The sequence below is a fragment of the Barbus barbus genome (genome assembly GCF_936440315.1).
Source record: "Barbus barbus genome assembly, chromosome: 38".
NCBI lineage: Eukaryota > Metazoa > Chordata > Actinopteri > Cypriniformes > Cyprinidae > Barbus > Barbus barbus.
The window spans coordinates 2,339,126-2,350,811 of NC_136716.1; the positions used below are offsets into that span (position 1 = coordinate 2,339,126).

The 11,686-nt window shown below is 32.9% G+C and overlaps 1 protein-coding gene across 2 annotated transcripts in view; it reads right to left on the reverse strand.

The window, feature by feature from the left end:
• The window catches only part of LOC306857590 (ATP-binding cassette sub-family C member 3-like), a 61,048-nt gene that overhangs the window by 20,621 nt on the left and 28,741 nt on the right, over positions 1-11,686 (reverse strand). For both annotated transcript variants that reach the window (XM_079397606.1, XM_079397607.1), the window contains exons 10-20: positions 9,313-9,474; positions 7,978-8,070; positions 6,791-6,994; positions 5,734-5,880; positions 5,034-5,121; positions 4,817-4,883; positions 3,536-3,662; positions 3,279-3,455; positions 2,089-2,256; positions 1,742-1,925; positions 793-904 (exon numbers count right to left, since the gene is read on the reverse strand). In XM_079397606.1, coding sequence (XP_079253732.1) covers positions 793-904; positions 1,742-1,925; positions 2,089-2,256; positions 3,279-3,455; positions 3,536-3,662; positions 4,817-4,883; positions 5,034-5,121; positions 5,734-5,880; positions 6,791-6,994; positions 7,978-8,070; positions 9,313-9,474 — 1,529 coding nt within the window. The remainder of the gene's footprint in view (positions 1-792; positions 905-1,741; positions 1,926-2,088; positions 2,257-3,278; positions 3,456-3,535; positions 3,663-4,816; positions 4,884-5,033; positions 5,122-5,733; positions 5,881-6,790; positions 6,995-7,977; positions 8,071-9,312; positions 9,475-11,686) is intronic.

Here is an 11,686-nt window from a genome sequence, read left to right on the forward strand (position 1 = left end):
TATTTTGGACATTTATTAGTGCTGTCAAACGATTAATCCCATCCAAATTTTGTGTAGATATGTGTCTGTACTGTGTATATTTATTACGTATATATAAATACACACATGCATGTAAATATTTCTGAAAAATATGTTATGTTTATACATTAAATATATTTATATATAATATAAATTGTGACTATAAATATATACATGTAACTATATGTACGTATTTTCAAAATATATATTGTATGTGCGTATATTTATACATGCATAATAAATATAGAAAGTACACACATATATATTATGTAAACAAAAACTTTTATTTTGTATGCGATTAATCGTTTGACAGCACTAATATTTATATAAACCCCTGAAGATCATCATTGACCTCTTAGCAGTAGTCACTTACACTAAATTTTTTTTAATTCATATCGCAACACAATTTTTACATTTTAGATATAGTACTATGGAAGGCAAGTGTAATTTAGTAAAATTTTTTATTATTTAAACCAACTTTATTAATCCTGTAACATGCATGCATCTATAGGATGATGCTTATTTATAAACATTCAAATAGGAATAAATATAGCAGTTCAGTAGCATCCAAATGTCTTCTGTATATTCCACTGAATGGGATATTAAGTGGTTTTTAACTGGAAATACAACATGCAAATAAATTGCATTGTATACCACGAAGTCACTGAAAAATAAAAGCAGTGTTTGCCGAGAGCCAAATTTGTGCTTGTAAAAGCAGAAGTCATAAAGCCAAAGCCACTGGCAGAGCGAGAGGCATTAAAAATGCATGTGTACCTCATGAACTGTCTGCGCGCCTCGTTGACTACAGGCTCGTTATCCACCATATCTGTGTGATTACTGAGAGCATCTTCAGGAAACTCCTCCTCCTCATCATCAACCAGTGCAACTGAAAAACCATCAGGAGTCAAAGTCAGAAAAACAATGTAAGACCAAGACTAAAGCAATAATGTATCATAAATATATTATGAATAACAAATATATACACACACACACACATAATTAATATTTAATAGTCAATTCCTATTTTACAGTTGATTAATATTTTATAACACTGTAATATGTATTACAGATAAATATTTAATGAAATTATAAATAAACAAATAAAAATTATAAACAAAATAAAAAAAATTAAATGTTTTAATAATAAACATTTCATAATGTATTACAAATAAGTAATATTTATATAAATATGTATTACGAATAAAAATACTTATTTAGAAATATCTTTGTCAGCCAACAAAACATTAAGTGAACTTGTATAAGATCAAAATGAAAGTAATAAATAATTGAAAAGAAAAATTCATAAAATGTATTTCTAAATACTGTATATGAATAATATGTGAATGAATAATATTTATAAATAAACAAATAAATATGCAGCCAAACAACAAATACATAATTATTTTTTTAATATTATAAACAAATATTCTAAATAATGTAAATATGTTAATAATAAATATTCCATAATATGTATTATAAATATTTAGATAAATATCAATTTTGTGTATTATAAACAAATAAATACTATCTAAATATATGAATAATAAATATTTCATATGTATTACAAATGATTAAATACTACACATATATATATATATATATATATATATATATATTTTTTTTTTTTATAAATTATAACTAAAAAAATAAATATGTATATATAGGTATATAAGAACATATTTTATAATATGCATAATAAATAATGAATAATTCTCTTATGTACCAGTGACTTCATCGTCTTCGATGATATCCTCGAGAGAGTAGTTTCTGAGGAACTCTGCAAAAGCTCCATTCTGCTTGAGCAGATCCTGGTAGGAGCCCATTTCTGACACGCGTCCGTCCACCATCACCAGGATATTGTGCACCTGCGGCAGGAAGCTGATCCCGTGGGTCACCAGTATCCGTGTCTGGAAGAGGAACAGCACATCGCTTTACCCTGATCTGCTAAATCACATTACAGCCCGACTGTGACGGACGAGAGCGCATCACATGTGAGACCATTGTCCTGACCACTGTTAGTTCACCCATATTATTGTCAGGGAACAGGCTCGGAAATAATCATGCACATACCTTTTCCTTGAGGGCTCCTTCAGGCCCGATGACTTTGTCAAAGATGTGTTTGGCGACGTGAGCGTCAACGGCGGAGAGAGGATCGTCCAGCAGATAGACGTCCGCTTCACTGTACAGCGCTCTGGCCAAACTCACTCTCTGCCGCTGACCGCCGGACAGATTGATGCCCTGCACACACACCATTGACATGACATGCTGATAACCACATTACATGACACCGCACATAAACAGATTTGTAAGCAATAAGGTACCAGAGGCCGTGCTGTACTGTGAATAAGTCACAGCTGAAGGGCAGTTATTCACAATAACGTAAGCCTAGAGTTACACCCTATTGCTTTTATAAAACGGTTACTACACCATAGTGCTGTCAAAATGGCTGAAAACTACATTCGCATTTTTGCACTAAAATATTATCAATATTCGAATTTAAAAGGCATAATTTCTGTTAGGGGGAAGAAAGCTTTTAGCTTCTCTCCTGAGGCCACAAGAGGGACACATACATCTTTCTCACACACATACATCTGCTTATCTTTCAGTACGAGAAAACGTCCATTTTCTGTCTTTTAGTTTAAAACAGACTGATTCCTGACACTACAGTGTAAACTGATGGAAATAAGGACCTGTACCTATACCTGAAACAGAAAACTAATAAATATACTAATATTGCCTCCTCAATGTGGAAACTGAAACATTCAAAAATCATATATAACAATTAAAATCAGATTAATGTTCTGCACACATACTGTACCAACCTTTACAACAAAAGCTGTACTAAAAAATATCTGTCAAACAGTTACATCTTAATATGATTAATTAGCTGATTCATTCATCAAAATAATTGCAAATAATTGCATAAATGAATATCTGTTGAGAAAAGTCCAAAAACATGCTTTGTATGTCATGTTTAGATGTGTTTAAATATATAAAATATTAAATACTATATAGTGTTAAATGTTCTATAAAATATATTTTTATAGAATTAATTGTATTAAACTGACAGCCCTAGTTACCATACAGCACTATTTAATTAAAATATATAAATAAAAATGATTAAGATTAAATGTGTTATTTTCTTCATTATTTTTAAATAATATTAAATATTATAAAATGTATTTTAATATAATTAACTGTATGAAATTAACACGTTCAACTAACAGCCCATTTCATTCAAAGCCGTTGAGATCCAGCACCTTCTCTCCGATCTCAGTCTGGTCTCCTCCAGGAAGCACTTCCAGGTCAGGGGTCAGAGCGCAGGCCTCCAGCACGCAGCGGTACTTCTGCTCCGCATACGGTCTGCCGAACAAGATGTTGTCTCTGAGCGTGGCGTTCTGGATCCAGGCCTGCTGCGGTACGTAAGCCACGGATCCCTACAGGAGGAGACGAGCATCAAACACAGCATTCTCCTGATAAACCCTAAGAAAGACTGATCTGGAGAAGAAATACTCACCCGTATGGAGATCTGACCCTCCTGCTTCTCCATCTCTCCCAGCAGGGCGGATATGAGCGACGTCTTCCCACAACCCACGTGACCCACGACCGCCAGCAGAGAGCCCTGCGGCACCATCACATTAATGCTGCCGACACATCACACGGGTCACTCAGCACTGCTGTTAATCAATCCCTTCATCACTCAATGTCTTAAAGCATAGCTTTTACTTGACTACTGCTTTAATTCTGGTATTTGTTTATTAAGTTTACATTTTTATTTTTTCATTTTATATGTATTTATTTAGTTTTTTATTTTGCCTTTTATTTAATTTCATATTTAATTATTTTTTTATATTTATTGTATTCTATTCAATTTAGTTGTTTTTTTTTTGTATTATTTTCTTATTTGATATTTTATTTTGCTTTATTTTTTATATTCATTTTGTTATAAGTTTTGGTTTGTTTTATTTTATTTATTTAGTTTTTTGTCTTATTTTTTATATTTAGTTTATTCTATTTTATTTAGCTCATTTTTGTTTTATTTTCTTATTTTATTTTATTTATTTAGTTTTTTATTATTTTTTAGTTTTTATATGTGGTTCCATTTATTTTTGTTATATATTTTTTATCTTATTTTATAGTTTAATTTATTCTTCTGTCCTCACATCTTGTGTTTTGCATTTGTTGTAAAGCACTCTGAGAAAGCAACTTTTAAAGGCACCATTTAAAATAAAGTTATTATTTTTGCTCTATTTTTTATTTGACAGACAACGACGTGTCTCTCAATAACATGCAAATGACGCATGCAAATGTTTTCACATGAATATTGATACATCAATACATTTGCACTTTTTTCTAAAGGATCAAATTTAGAAGCCACACGTTTGTGAAAATCAACGGTGTCAGGCTAAAATGCCTCTTATATTAATATGAATAAGTGATCCTAAAATAAGTCTTATGTATTTCAGAGGACTATAAATGTTGTTCTGCATACATCTAGAACAGCTTCAGCATAGAAGTGCAGCTAATATGCAGTAAAGGCCTCTATGAAAGTGGGTGTTTTGTTTAAATTACACTTGGCTTCACTCTAACCGTGAAACATAAGCATATGTTTACAACAGGAAGTTGTGCATGAAGCCCATATATGGAGATAGTGGGTGTGTATTATGCTAATTATCATCTGCCTCCCTCATTTAGGATCATTCATATTCGCCTGCATGAGATCTGCTGTTGTGAGTTCCTAAATAAGATCATCTGCACACATTAAGATGAATGAGAGCCGGTGTTTTGCGAGCCTTACTTGTCAAGAGCGGCTTGGTCTTGTTTGGCCCATGAGAATTTCCCATTTATGACACTCACGGCGTATTCTGACGAGAGAGAAAGCATGAGTCAGCTAAACGACTCGTTTTGGAGGAAAGGAAACTTGCAGACAGCAGAGATTTCACAATGACTCAGCATTAGAGGAGCTCGAGAGCAGAAACTGGAGTCAGAAACATGACGCTTTACTTCTCTGTTACCTGAAGCATTATTTTTTTTGTCCACGCTCTCGGGATCGAGCTCATCGTGACTCAGGAAATCCTGGATGCGTTTCAGAGACACGCTGGCCTGACGAACAATCACAGAAACAATCAGACATGAAACAGAACAGAACGGCTTATTCTGTAGGAGCACAAAACATGATGAAGCTGATCTCACTCCAGGAATATTACGCAATTATTACATAGACTAACCCCAATCAGTTTATTCAAACTGAGGAAAAGCTTTAGTTCTATATGACAGATGCTGACAGAAAAGCAGAAAATTAATCATTTTGACTCACTTTTTTATATATGTATGTATATATAAATTTTTTTCTCAAAGTGAGGCAAAATTATTTAATTATTTTCAGCTTTCCTTATCAATTTATACATATTTTAATTAATTATAAAATTTTTAATGTATAATTATTTATTTATTTTCTGATTGTCTGTTTTCAGAATCTGTATCTGTATATTTAAAAATCTTTAAATAAAATCTCTTTAATCTATTTTTTGACAACAAATGACATATATTTGCAGAAATATATATTTGACAAAAGCAGAAAATATTCTGGCCTTACTTTGGTAGTCACATATATGTACAGTATATGTAGATTAATTTTACACCGTAATCATTGGCGTCTGTGATGTATCTCTAAAGCTGTAATATTTCTGCAATATTAAGGAAGCGGAGGCTCACTTGTACGATGCTGCTGATGACCTGTGGAAGCATGTTCAGTGGGAACCTCAAGATGTTGAACAGAGACAAAGACACAAACGCCTTCTCTGCATCCAAGACATTGTTCTCGTTCACAGTCACGAACACAGCAAATGTGGTCAGAGCCACCTGAAGGACATCACAGCACAAACATGACAGATTTAGGGCCCTATTTTAATGATCTAAGCGCATAGCGCAAGTGCACTCAGGACGTGTCCGAATCCACTTTTGCTAGTTTAATGACGGGAAACGGTCGCGCGCCCGGCGCATGGTCTACACGGGTTGTCCCTATTCTCTTAATGAGAAAGACTGAAGCGTCTCAGAGAGGAAACGGATCTGCTCATGTGCAAGCAAATAGGTAGCCTAATTCTGATACACGCAATGACTATCCATTATGACATTTTTATATTTATGTAGCTTACACAATACTAATCTTTTACCTTGTAATCCTTTAATTTTTTATATTTGGCATGTTTGTGTGCTCCTGTGTGTGTAATAAGCAGAGTGTACGCTCGTTGTGGACCTGCCCAGAGGCGCATATTACTAACACACTCTTTAAATAACAAGAAAAAATACTGCGCCATTAACTTTAGACCAGGTTTGAGTAGGTCTATGGTACAGTCTATTTTCAGTTCCTCAAAATAGCAATGCGCCTGAACAATGCGACTTTTTTAGACCAGCACGCACCATGGGCGCACAAATGGGCGCAAATGCATTTGCTGTTTAAACAACACGGTGCAGGACGGGAAAATGAGAACTGCGTCGTGCTGAAACTAGCAAAAACACTTGACCTGTGCTGCATTGAGCCGGGTGTATGTTAGGGCCCTTAGACTTCCGTCAGTGCTAAAAAACTGAAACAAAGGGCCGTGTTTGGTGTGCACTTTGAGCTTATTAATCACATCGGCTGATGCATTTTTGAAACACGAGCCAGCAACTCGACACCTAGATAGGGATCTACGGCATCACTAGGCGTATCAAAGATAAGCACTTTGCATTTCCGTCAGACACACATGAAACCGCACAGAAAGCGATAAGTTACCATGAAGGGCGCGCTGGTCCAGGCCATGGTGGAGAGAGCGCTGAGATATGCCGTCTTACGCAGCACATTCAGCTCCTTCTGCCGGATCTGCAGGATCTTCTCCTTGAAGGACACTTCCCAGGCGTAGAGCTTCAGCACCTTTATACCGTTGAGAATCTCGTTCATCAGCTTGATGCGGTCGTCCTTATGCTTCATCTGCTCCACCTGTGCCGACAAATGCAATGAGTTTTTAATGCATATTTTGAATTACATTTTATTCTTATACTGTGCATTTTAATTTTAGTCTTGTTGATGTGCATTTCTGTAATTGTTATTAGTTTTAGGTTTTATAATATTTTTTTATATAAAATTGCATTCATTTTCATTTCAGTTTTAGTTAAGTGCATCAAATTAAACTGAATAAAAATGAAAAATGTTGCCTTGCATGTCATTTAAATGTGAAAATAATGTTGCCTCATTAATGCTGTCAAAAAACCTATATTATATACGGTGGTCTCATTCAAATGCATATTTAATTTAATATTTTAATTTCATTTTCTCCCTAAATCAACATCCAGCTCTAAAGTTTTTTTAAACCTGGAATATTTTTTAGTAGTTTTCTTTTTAATAATTTTTTTAAATATACATTTTTAATATAAATGTTTATTTTAGTTTCAGTTAAGTACATCCTATAGATAATAATGGATAAAAAAATGAGATTACATAAATTGAATAAAAATGAGAAATGATGCAACTAGATGGTTTTAGTTACCAATAATAATCATGACCATAACTGTTCAGCTTACTAAAGTAACCAAAATATTAGTGTTCAAACACTGAAATGTATTGATATAAACATAAACTGCCAACAATATGCAGAGATGACTATCTTATGCTTAAGATCGCATTGGCTAAGTATAAAAATGTACCAAGTTTTGATGTTATTTTATTTCAGTATAAAAAACTATTTTTTTTATACTTTGAATGAACTATAATAAGCCTGGTGTGGCGTACAGACAGAAATGACTTCAAACATGGTGTTTTGTTTCCAGTTTAATTTGTGATCTGTCTCTTTAAGAGGAAACGACAGCTCGCTAGAAACTGTGAAATATGAAAGTCTGATAAGAACAAGCTGTGAAAACCTCAGAGCAGACTCAAAGATCGATAAGCACGATAACTCAGTGCTAATGAAGAGAAGAGAGCCAAACCTGGTAAGTTCTGGTCTTCATGGCGATGAAAGCGTTGAATGGGATCAGCAGAACCATCACGGCCACACCGGCCAGAACCGACGGACCCAGATTCTGAACACAAGACACAAAACTCTCAGAACGAACATCTGTCAGACATCTCTTCAGTCCCTAGACTTTATACTGGACATCAAGTACTGACCCAACACAATAACTACCATAACATTTGCTAATTTTTTAAAATTTGATTTATTTTGTAGTTATTTAATTTTCACTTTCATTTCAGCTAAAGATTTAGTCATTTTGTTGCGTTTTTGTCATCGTTGTGTTTTGTAATTACATTTTAATTAAAGTATAATTTTGATGGTTTTAGATTAGGCTCAGTTAATGATCATTTAATTTTGTATTATTTTATTTTCATCTTAATTTTAGCAAAGATTTAGTCATTTGTGGTGATTTTGTCATTTTCTTAAATTTTTTAAAATGTCTCTATATTTTTGTTAATTTAATTTTTTAATGTATTAATAAATTACATTGCATTAAGAATGTTTCTTTTATTAATCATTCTTAATATTAACAATTCATTTATTTATTTTTAGTTATTTTAGTACTATAAACTAAAAGAAAATGAGAAATGTTACTTTGGCATTGGCTACTAAATGAAACAAGTGAAATAAAAATAAGTTTCAATATTTTATTCAATTACTTTATTATAAATTATTATTATTATCATTTATTTTATTTTATTACAAGTAAATACAGTTTACTTTATTTAATGTATTTATTATTTTATTTTCACTTTCATTTTAGCTAAAGTTTTCTTGTTTTTGTCATTTTCAGTTTTTGTCAGTCTCTGTTTATTAATTAATTAATTTATTAATTTAAGAATGATTAATTTATTAATAATAGCAAGTATTATTAACAGTTAATTGATTTATGAATTTTCTTTAGTTTTAGTTATTCTAGTACTTCAAGTTGAACTACATAAAAAATTAGCAATATTATTAACATGATATTGGCATTTGAATTTCAATGGTTTCATGCTCTCAGCAATCAATAATTCACCTCAAAACACACGGTGATCAACACAAACCTTTATTTTACTTTTCTTTTCAGTTTTGTTCATGGTTTTTAAGATATGGTCCATTTCATACCGCCTTAATGCCTATATACTTCACTCATAACTATGCATGATTACATGGCCAAAAGCATTTAATATTTGCATTCAGCATCTCTTTTAAGAACAAAACCTGCCACACATTTTATAAGAGAAACATTGTGTATGAATATGATTATTGTTTGAACAATAGAAGGCAGAGGAAGCATGTAATTGTATTGAAATGTGTGGCTCTGTACCTGCCAGAGGAAGAAGAGCGCCAGGATGATCTGCAGCGGCGCCGACCACAGCATGTTCAGGAAGGTGGTGAGATCCATGAAGCGCTGGGCGTCCACAGACATCAGGTTCACCACCTCACCCACCGTCGACGAGCGCTTGGCCTGGTTCGTGATCACTAGAGACTGCAGAGACACCACAAACTGTCAGAAACTGCACAGTATGATTCAGCCGCTGAAAATAAATAACAAAACTCTAATGCTTCCACAAATCAGCATAAACTAGAATCATCTCTCTTTCCATTCTCATAATACAAAACAACTAAGAATTTAATTTGAACTGATTTCAGATTGATTTTAATCAAGCTTTTTTATGATAATTCAATTTAAAGTGGCCAAATAAGTTCAGTAATTACCCCGGATTCCCACTATCTTTTCTAGACAAGAATATCGTGATCAATGGTATCAAATGCTGCACTGAGATCTAGTAAAACTAAAACCACTGAGCTGCCTGAATCAATCGAAATCAAAATATTATTTAAAACTGAAAACAAGGCCGTTTCTGTACTATGACTTGCTTTAAACCCTGACTGAAATTTCTCAAAGATCTCATTTAATTTCTAATAATAATAATAACTAATAATTTCATTTCTACTCCGATTTCAACTCTATTTTCTGAATCTGTAATTTAAAGTAGTTGCAAAAATTCTGTAATAAATTAATAATAATGAAATATAATGATAATACATAATATCTCTACAGTTGTCAAACAGGTTTCCATAAACCAGCACGGATTCTAAAAATATTTATTTTTCATTGTCACAATCCAAAAAACAATTATTAATTTAATTTCTTGATTTTAACGAGATTTTTCATTAGCAATTCAATATAAAGTGGTTGAAAAATTTTCATAATACATAATATTTCTGTACTTGATGAACGTTTCCACAAACCAGTAAACATAGTAAAACTCTTTCTGTTTCATTGTCAAAGCAATCCAATAACTAAAATTTCATTTCTACTTTCCAACTTGATTTTTCTGCCAAAGTAATTTAAAGTGGATAAAAATAAATAATGTATGTTGTTGACAAACAACTTTCCATAAAACATAAAAATATTTATTTTCATTGCCATAATGCAAAAACAACTACTAAATTAATTTCTACTTCAATTTCAACTGGATTTTGCCATCGTCAAATCAATTTAAAGTTTATAGTAATAAATAATAATAATAATATCTCTGTAGTTGTTAAACAGGTTTCCACAAACCAAAAACAGTGTAAAAAGAGTTATTTTTATTGTCATAATACAAAAACAAAGCCATTATTAATTTAGCATAATTTAATTTAACATGATTAAAAATTCTGTAATAAGAATAAATACATAAAATGTAGATTGTAACTTTGACACCACTATTTAGGATTTACATTTTTTTTAAATCATCAAAAATTAGCAAATAACCCTATTTTACATTTGTGGACGGTTTTTTTTTTTTACAGTGTAAGGCCGTGTTCACACTTGGCGTCTTTTTCGAAGCTGCCGGCGTCTGTTTTACATTATAATCCTATGGAGTAAACCGTGTTTTCAAAAAAGTCCTGAGCGCTTTTTAAAACGCCACCGCTGGCGTCTTTTTCTGCAGCTCAGAGCGTTTTTTCGAGTTGAAAAAATTTTAACTTTTCTGAAAAAAAACGCCCTACGTCAAGCGCCTTTTTGACAGCTGACCAATGACAAGCGAGTAGCGAGATCTGTCGTTTCCATAACAACAAGAAGAAAAATGGAGAAGGTGCCGGTAGATAGACTGCTCGTACTAGTTTCGGAGCACAAGGAGCTGTATGATATGAGCCCAAAACTCTATCATAATATTGGTTCCTTCCCCGTATAATGTCGTGCACCCACAAACGTCGTTGTGAAAAGACATTTTCTTTCCCGTTAACTTCAAAAGCCAACGCAAGAGCCAACTTTTTACTCTTTCTTGACATTTCTGCAGTACACAGCGCTAGGCTACTGTTACAGCTGTTGCTATGACAACAAAAGACGCTCTCAGCTGCTATTTGTAACAGACGCTGCCAGCTTTGTTTTTCATTAAAAAAACGCTCTTGTCAACTTTTTCTAGTCAAAAAAGACGCCAAGTGTGAACACGGCCTAACAGGTTAATTTTTTTGCAGCTTATGTTCCATAGAAGGTCTAATCCAACAGAGCATGAAAAACCTAAAAAATTTGTACTATGTTTTGGACTTGATTTCTTTAATGTAATATTAGAAGTACTGTCTACATCTCATGCTACATGAACATGGTATCCCTTCAGAACCACAGTATACTGTATATCAAAGTAGTTAATGCACTGAATTGTTGATGCATTTCAATGCTTTTTCTAATGCAGTATCCTGTGATGAAGCAG